The sequence below is a fragment of the Zonotrichia albicollis genome, chromosome 1 (assembly GCF_047830755.1).
Source record: "Zonotrichia albicollis isolate bZonAlb1 chromosome 1, bZonAlb1.hap1, whole genome shotgun sequence".
NCBI lineage: Eukaryota > Metazoa > Chordata > Aves > Passeriformes > Passerellidae > Zonotrichia > Zonotrichia albicollis.
The window spans coordinates 114,030,234-114,039,435 of NC_133819.1; the positions used below are offsets into that span (position 1 = coordinate 114,030,234).

General features: G+C 34.9%; 1 protein-coding gene across 7 annotated transcripts in view; it reads left to right on the top strand.

Annotated features, from left to right (window-relative positions):
• Positions 1 to 8,727, top strand: part of SNTG1 (syntrophin gamma 1) — a 318,965-nt gene extending 310,238 nt beyond the window's left edge. For all 7 annotated transcript variants that reach the window (XM_074550855.1, XM_074550863.1, XM_074550870.1 and 4 more), the window contains one exon: positions 2,489 to 8,727. In XM_074550855.1, the coding sequence (XP_074406956.1) occupies positions 2,489 to 2,647 (159 nt within the window). In that variant the 3' untranslated portion in view covers positions 2,648 to 8,727. The remainder of the gene's footprint in view (positions 1 to 2,488) is intronic.
• Positions 8,728 to 9,202: the final 475 nt, after the last annotated feature.

Genomic DNA, 9,202 nt, shown 5'->3' on the forward strand with positions numbered 1-9,202 from the left:
CAGTGCCAACCTGGAGACGCCTAAAAGGGCAAGTTCCCAGCAGAAGTGAGGGCATGTTTTTTCCTGTCAGCAGCCCTACATGGAGCCATATCTGTTTGTTAAGATTTCTTGTGATTGGCTAATCTGCCTGAAAAGTGTTGTTCCTGATAAAGTCCTGTTCCCGTCAATCAGGCTTCTGGGAACTGAGTTGCAGTCATTAATCAGACCCACTTGTACTTGCCGCATACCAGTCAGCCTACTGTGCTTCAAGGTGCTTTAATTTCTAGTTAAAATTGCATGTCTTCATTGCAAATAATAACTGAGCATTTGCTGATTTCTCAATGCTCTTCTTTGCAGTCAAGGTAATTTCCATGTTGTCTCATTACAGTTGATAACAGTTATCAAGTGGGAACATCCAGAGGATGTTCTGTTGCCTCACCCATTTCCCTTGATGGTCAATTGAGCAGTGGATACTCCTGATGTGTAACTCTTGCAGAAAGCTGTGATAACTCTTGGAAATAATTATACTCATGCTCTGTGAAAATTCAGTGTCCAGTAATTATGATAGCAACAACATTACCTAATTGACTTGAACAATTCTCCAACTGTAGCATTTGTTTTAATATGGTTATCTTGTTGAGACATAGGGGGAATTGCAGTCTTTCTACAGATAATACACGCAATTGATACTAAAAATATTTCACAGATACACTAAATATTTATTCCCTTATCTTAAGCTTCAGGTGTGTTTTTATAGTACTAAAAAGGTAAAAAAAATAAATTAATAAAATGAAGTTAACTGAAAAGTAACTTAATTCGAATGACTCATAGTTGTTATTCTGAAATAGCTTCCATAATTCCTTGTTTCCTCATCTGTGAATGACCATTGTTTTCTTATTTATGATAAATTTTCTTATTTTAAAATTTGAGGGAGGAAAAATCCACATTGACATAGTGATAAAATTTCCATTCTCTGGGTTTAAAAATGAGAATGTCTCTAAATGGATTAGCCCTTTATATAGACACAGCTGGCAGGTTTGTGAAACTTGGCATAAATTTTTTCTTCTTTTTTGAAAATTGGTCATCAGGGGAGTTTAAAGAACCTCATGAGATGTCATCAGTTTGTTTCTGAGCATGTCTTAAGGACATCTACTGAGGCTTCGGAGACCTGAACAAAGCTTCACCCATTCAGTACATCACTGGACACTCTGCACATCCAGCTGTCTGCTTTCACGCTGCTGTCCCTCACCCATGAGGACTTTGTGAATGTCCCCATGTATTCTGTGAAGCAATGTCTTCCAGGAAATCTCAAGAGGCAAAAAATTGCAGTTTGATGTCCTTTGAGAAATTTAGCAATTTTTGTTGAATTTACAACATTTTCAATATTCTTCTAAACAAAAGAGCAAAACCTGGCACCATACAGCGTGGGAATACCAGTGATAGACAGAAAGACTAGTAGAATATACCTCAGATAGCAATTATTGGCTTCATGTTGCAATGAAAAAATCCCTATGGGCAGTGAAACAAAGCAGAAATGTAAAATCTGTACTGCTTCCCCTAGACTTGTATTGAAGTATTGAAGTATTGAATTACTGAGGTATTGAAGTAATTGCTTTCAAAATACAACAGATATTTATTGATTAAATACCAGCTTCAAAAACACATACTGAAAATGACCTAAAAATATTGATCAGATAAGGTCAATTAGACATAAAGGAGCAAATGTATATGTGTTTAAAAATGTAGTTTTTATTTATTTTCTCTCTGGTGCGGTCTAAAAAAGACCCAGCTAGTCTAATCAAATGCTGAGCAGACTATAAAGAAATGTAAATTAAAGCAGAAAAATAAGGATTTTTTATAATATTCCTAATAAATTTAAAACATGGAATATATTCATTTTTTGGCCCAATAACAAATCCAAATTAACACTCTGAGATAGTAGCATATTTTGAAAATATATCCTCTCTTTTTTTAATATATATTGAAGAATCAGGTAAGAAAATAGCTGTTTAATAGTGTTATTTAATAGCTGATTAATAGTGTGAGGAGACATGAAGAACAAATGTAATATATGTGGAACTCAACATTATTATCTTTTGTGGGCACATTGGTTAAATAGTAGTAGTCCATCGGTGTGCAGACTGTTACAGCACAGCCATAAAATTTCTATCTAAATTAACCTGCAAAAGTGCCAAATGTGCATTAACCTGAGCAAAATAAAAATTATATAGTGTCACTTTCTTTTCCCTTTAGCTAGTAGGATCTCATATTTCTATGAGGCACTTAACCTAGAAATTTGTCCATCTTAGCCACCAAGCAATTATTTACAGAATATTCCATTTTCAATGCTTTAGTCTCTATAGTGGAGAATTGTAAGGCACATCAGCGGAATTACACCAAGATATTAAAATTATTGCTGTTGTAACAGTGGTTCATTCCTGGTTATATGCTTATGGGATATTTTTCCATTTCATGTTTAATCTTTTTTTTTTTTTTTCTTCACTTCCAGGAGCTGGAGTTTTCTAACCTGTTTGCAGTCCTTCACTGTATCCACTCATTCTTTGCAGCCAAAGTGGCTTGTTTGGACCCTTTGTATGTAGGCAGCCAAGCCACAGCTTCTGCTGCTCCCACAACTTCTGGTACTGGCAAATTAAAGTATTCTACTTGACATCCCCCATGACAGCACTGCCACTTAACAACGAGACATAAAAATGTATAAATATTCATAAGATTTAGACCTTTGGTGAACCATGTATGTGGAAACCAATCCTGGAGGCAAGACATCTTGCAGCATCAGCAGATAAATGGTCACGTGGGATCATAATTTCATCTCGGTTCTGCAAGACATCAGTAAATAATCCTAGTCAAAACCCCAGAATAGGATGGATATGCTTTTAGTATTATCTATTTGTACTTACATAGTGCTTTAAGCGACAGTGGAAGCAAAGGAATAAATGGCGAAATGAAGCACTTGAGTATTTAATAAAATTTTCAAATTGCTGTAATAATACACAAATAGAATTGTCATTTTCCTCTTTTCAGATGTTTTTTAATGACAATGTGCTAAACTCTGAGTATGAACATAATGCCCTATCATTATATTATAAGTGAGACCAAGCATACAGTACATGGTGACAAAGGAGATAAGCATGAAAAGACATTTGTGTAAGTACCTCCTCAAATAAGAAAGCACTTCAAGCACTGTTGTACATCCACACTTGTTTTCATACATGGAATCATGCTACTTTTTCCATTTTGTTCTCTTCATCTAACAGGAACAACAGCAAACATATAGCCATACTGGTCTGATACATTAAAAACAAAACAAAACAAAACAAGCCACAAAAAGAAAAAAACACTTTCATGGATAAGTCCCTCTTCTTCAAGTAAAAATAATGGCATATGAATTTAATTTTAATTATAAATTAGTGCAAGTACAAAACATAGTGTGTCATCTGTTTATTTCCTCCTTTTTTTTTGTTAAGAATTAAATGCTGTAAATCTAATAGTCTTTGTTCACAAGAATTTGAAATTGTTTCAGACAATTCACTTAATATATTGCTTCCATGGCTTCCAACTATGATTTCACATCATAGTTGGAACTTATGTTTCATTTAAACTCTCAACAAATAGACATTTTTCATTATGCTTTAATAATTATTTTACCCTTTGAATTCTTAATAAGTTATTTAATAAATATATTGATAGTAAGACAGGAATAAATTGAATAAGCTATAAAGAATGCATTACAGAATGCATAATTTCTTTGTTTTTTAAGACCTTTGCATCATTCTGGATCAAGTACTAGTTTCAGAGTATCATTTAATGATTAAATATAAAGGACTTTAAAATTATTAACTTTGTTTAATTGAAATTTTATAATTTTTTTTGCTATGACACACACAAGTGAAGATGATGGAAAAAAGGTATATATTTTCAGGAGTAGTTTTTGGGGTTTCTATTTATTGTTTTGAAATCAAAACTACCTTTTCTTTCCCCCCTCCACTTAGACTTGTTAGAGGCACTTATGAGATAGGGCCACTGTCTTCCTTGTGTAGCAGAAAGAGTAATTCTATCACATCCATTTCTTTGGGTTAAGATGTTCAATACTTCAAAAAGGAAGCCAGAGGAGAACTTATCCAAATGGGAGCAATTCAAAATGCAAAGCAAGGACAAAAGATGAATGAAATTAAGGAGCAAATCATGTGTCTGGTTTTTTTGCTTTGCATTACAAATATTTGGATTTCCATGTGTGAGTAATATTGTTTTGTAGCATAGCTGATCTAATTTGATACTAGTTTCAAATAATCTGAAAATATTTGGGGGAGGGGAACTCTTTTATCACTTTCAAAGGTCTTCTGGTACACACGTACTTCCTATTAGTACACCTTCAAGGGCTACACATTTATTTTCTATCTTAAATTCAGTGGAATGATGTAACAATCCATCTATTAAATGCCACTCTAAATGGCACCAAAATTAAATGTTTTCGTAGACACCATCATGAACTTTTTAATAAGAATTGTCCCTAAATAAAGGGGACACATCTGAAGGATAGATAAAGCTACCATGGCTGTCCATAGGATCTTGAGCTCGGACACAAACCCCAGATATTTTGGATCTAAAGCTATAACAGTTTAAGAGGTTTAACAGTGGTAACTCAGGCACTGCCCTGGTCTAGAAAGCATATACAAAACACAAATTTTGGCAGGGCATTGACAGCGCTGAAAAGAGAAGCCTAATATCTTTAAATGACAGTTCTCAGTGCTCCCAAATAATCTCCTCCACTCCTCCACTTCAGTGCATTGCTGTGGCACTGTCACAACAGTGTGGCCATGTGCTACCACCTCTGCTGGCAACAGCAGAATCTGAAACTGGTCAGCTGCTGGATGAATATTTTCTCTTCAACTGTTCATGTGATGTGCAGCTGCATCACTGAATCTGAGGGGTGTTTAGGAGTTGTGCTTGAATGAGCGTAACATTTACCCAAACCAGCACAAAATATGCCATTGCAAATTTCTGTAGATGAAGGAATATGAAAGCCCCCCTGAAGATCTCTGGCAAGACTTCTCTTTATAGAACACCTGGATTCATCACTGAGAGTTTTGCAACTGAGCATTAAATACAGAATATTTAAGAAATACATTAGCCTGTAATTTTTTGTTGTTGTTGTTGTTGCTTTTCTAAGGACGTAAACTGGTGGGGGCTTCATCAGTACTTTTATTTTCAAGAAGAAAAGTGCTATTGAGAGAATATAAGATGTCATAGCTTTAACTGCAGGTCAGTTGTTGATTTGTAAATGCAGCAGGCATTTGTGCAGTGACTTGACAGAATATTCAGAGGCGACTCTGCATCCAACCTTGCCCTTGTAGAGCAACTTGGTCAGAAATTCAGTCTTGAACCAAAGAGGCAAAATTTAAAATTCTGTGTTATAACTAATCCTGAAATATCAAAATAAATTTACAAACATATTAAATGGCTACATTTTGCATTTAAATGCCTACTTTTAAAGCATAGTGAACTCCATATGCATATGTCAAAACTCAGGCTTTGCATTTCAGCCTGTCATTTCACACATAGAGTATAATGAATACAAAAGTGTTTTTTAAGTCGACACAGCCCATTGACAATGAAAAGACAGAGTTATAATGAGCCATCAGCTTTTGCTAAAAATCTGTATGCAAGTGATAGCAAATATTTTAACAAGAAAGAGTAAACAAACCAATCCATAGCATAATACGTAATTTGTTCTCTTTATGTCATGATATTTTCAAGTAAGTTTAATAAAGAAAATTCTTTATAGTACTGTGCCTATTGATGTTATATAGTATGCCAAAAATATGTAATCCTAAGTATAACTAAATGTATTTGGCTTGATTTGGTTTGCTTTATGATGGGAATTTTAGATTTTCTGGTCTTCACAGAATTAATCATATGCTAGGTTATAGTGTTAGCATAATTTTATTATGGAAGTGTTACAAATTTGAATACATTTATTCTTGATTTCATTAGTAAATGAATATGCTTCATTTTCTAAATATTTTTAAAAATAACAGTTATAGATTTTCAAAAGAGCGTTGCATTCCAGTAACACAAAGGCACCTTTGAAATAAAAATCAGCATATATTTAGCTGTTGGCCATTTTATCATGTTAATTAAGTACATCAAGAACTTAGTGGAGAAGAGGTAGTTGTAAGAGGGCTATTTTTTAAACCAGTCATTTAAGGTTTTATCTATTAAACTAGAATTATTAAGAATGTGAACCAATAATATACAGTATCAATATGGTTTGAGAAAAGAATAATGGAAAATCTTGTTTTCTAAATTAGTTCTTGATTCCACAAAATGATATTTATTTATTTTAAATGCAGAGACTTATCAGAACACCTCAAAGTGCATGATTAAACCTTTAGTTGTCAACACTGCAGCCCATTACTTTAAATTTGATTTGGTTTATTCAATGCCTTAAGATGTTTCTTGTATCAGCCAAAATGTTAAAAAAGACTTGAGGTCTTGAGAATGTACAACTGTTCCCCTTAGAAATTCGGATCAGTTTTCATTCTTTCTTGGCAGTTCCAAGAAAGCTTTTGGAAATTTTATTAAGATTGAAAACACTGAGCCCTACATTTAACTTTCTATTTCTTTATGTGGTGGTTTGGTCTCTGAAAAAGTCTGGTGTCTGAAAAAAAGCTAAAGCTGATTTAAAAAAGTTCTGTCTCAGGCAGTTATGAGTCTGAGCTTAAAGCTCACACCTCTGACTGGTTCACTATGATGGGAAACATGAAAGACTCACTTAAGATCCCAGAATTTAAGTACCTGTCTTAGATGCCTGAGGTTGCACCTCAGGCACTTCAAAAGGGAAACACAGGGTGGGAATATAGCTTAAGATCTCTGAAGGTGCACGTGTATGTGTCTCTCTTTCTCTTTGTTTCTCTAAGGAACTAGAGGTGCTTCTATTTTAGTGTTTTCATTTTATCAGGAATGTGCTTTTTAAGCCAGGCTCCTGCCTACAGCCACTCATGCAATTTTTCTTATCACAGAGCAGTCATCAAGCACATGAACTGTCTTTCAAGATGACACTAAGCAAGCATCCCAGTTCTAGGTCCTGGTGGGCTTTCAGACCATGCAGCCCAACTGAAATGAGTCCAGAGGAAAAAACCCTCTGAGCTGCTACCAGCAAGAGTGTCAGGTCCTGGTGCCAGCCTTTTCTGGGGCTGTGGCAGCCGCGGCTCATGCACCATGGAGAAAAAGCTGAAAAAGCTAAAAAAGCTTAAAAAAGCTAAGCTTCACAGTGTAGCCCTCTGGAGCTCAGTGCCTGGAAGGGGATGCTGTGCTGCAGCAAGGGGCAGAATGAAGCTGAAAAAGGCTGATGCTGCCCAGGCAGGTGATTCTGCATCACTTTTTCCCTCACCGCACCAGTATTGGCTGCAAGCAGGCTGCCCCATGCTGGTCAGCCCTCTGCCCCTGCTGCATCTTTCTCCCCATCTGCCACAAACACAGCCCTGAGTATTGGCTCTGGGGTCCCCAAGCACCCTTCCATGTTCCCTCACTCCCGTTGCTCAGACAGATGCCAAACTGTTTTTAGCTACATAATGGAGCCTTTAAATCTTATACAGGGCCAGGGGACAGAGTTAAGGTTTATGGCAAGAGCATAATGGCAAGAGCTTGAGTGTGTGATTAACTTTCAGGTTATAGCAAATAAAGTCTTATCTGTGCTTAAGTGCTTTCCTGACTTGGAGGGATATTAAGTGGAATTACTTTATTTTCCTGGAATAAGTTCTAAAATGTCAACACGTTTCTACTTGCTTGGCTCCATTTTCAGGAAGTTTAGCAGAGGCAGTGGTTCATATACTCTTAAAACCATAAAGAAAAAAACATTGGAATGCTGGAAAAAAAAACCCCTCCTGTTCAGATTCTGTATATTATTACAGTACATTGCATAATCTATTGAAATATATTGAACAACGTGCAAACAAATGCTTTCATTTGCATTTCCTTGTCAGTTTTCGCCATGCTGTACATGCCTTCCACTTTCAACAACTTTCTCCACAGGAATCCCAGCTATCTGATACAGAAATCTTTTGCTATTCAGTATATACTAATATATAATGCGTGTGTATGTGTGGGCGTGTGTGTGTGTATGTATGGGGGTGTGTGTCTATATATTAGTATATACTAATGGAATATATTCAGTATATATTAATGAAATTTACATATTAGGCACAACTGTAAAACAGAAGCATACATCCATGAAGCTTTATATTTAAAAACCTACAATACTATAAAGAAACATATGTATATTAGTTGAAGAAATGGCTATTTTTGCAGGGTATGCACAATCTGGATATATGATAATAAATTGATAAACATTAACAGATTTATTATTTCATACCTCCAGGAACTTAAAGATTTTTTTAATTATTCTTATCCCTTTAGCATATTTGCAATATATGTCATAAATTTTAATTTGTTATGGATTAAAATGACTGAAAAAATGTAACAGAAAGTCCTATATATTTTATAAATATTAAAAAAAATAAGAAAAGCTATTCAAATTATTTATTTCATTTTTAGTTAAGGTTTTGTGATTGTTTGTAATATGTATTTGTGACAAGCATAAGTCACCTAGTTGTTTAAGCTCATTAATGTACCACTAATAAAATGCTATCTTCTGTTTTGTTTTTGTTATGCTTCTTTTTGTAATGGAACATAGCAGAAAAAATAGAAAATAAATACTTTTTTAACTAATCTTTTGCATTCAGTCATACAGTGTATGAGTTTTATATTGTTGAAAGCCAAGCCTGGAAAATCAAGAAAGTATTTGAAGAACCTGGGGTGGTAAAGTTATTTCTGAAAAACGGTTTATTTAATAGAAATAATGACCATTCCTTGCTTGTATGATTGTGACAGTGTTCACAGGGGTCTTATGTTGAGGCAAGAGATGAGGATCTGACTCCATGTTTCAGGCTTGATTTATTATTTTATCATATATATTACATTAAAACTACACTAAAAGAATAGAAGAAAAGGTTCTCATCAGAATGAACAGAAGAATAGAATAGAAATTCTAAGAATAGAAAAGAAAGAATGACAACAAAGGCAGCTGTCTTGGACTCTCTGTCCGAGCCAGCTGGGCTGTGATTGGCCATTAATTAAAAACATCCATGATGGGCCAATCACAGACCCACCTGCTGCATTCCACAGCAGCAGATAATCAATGTTC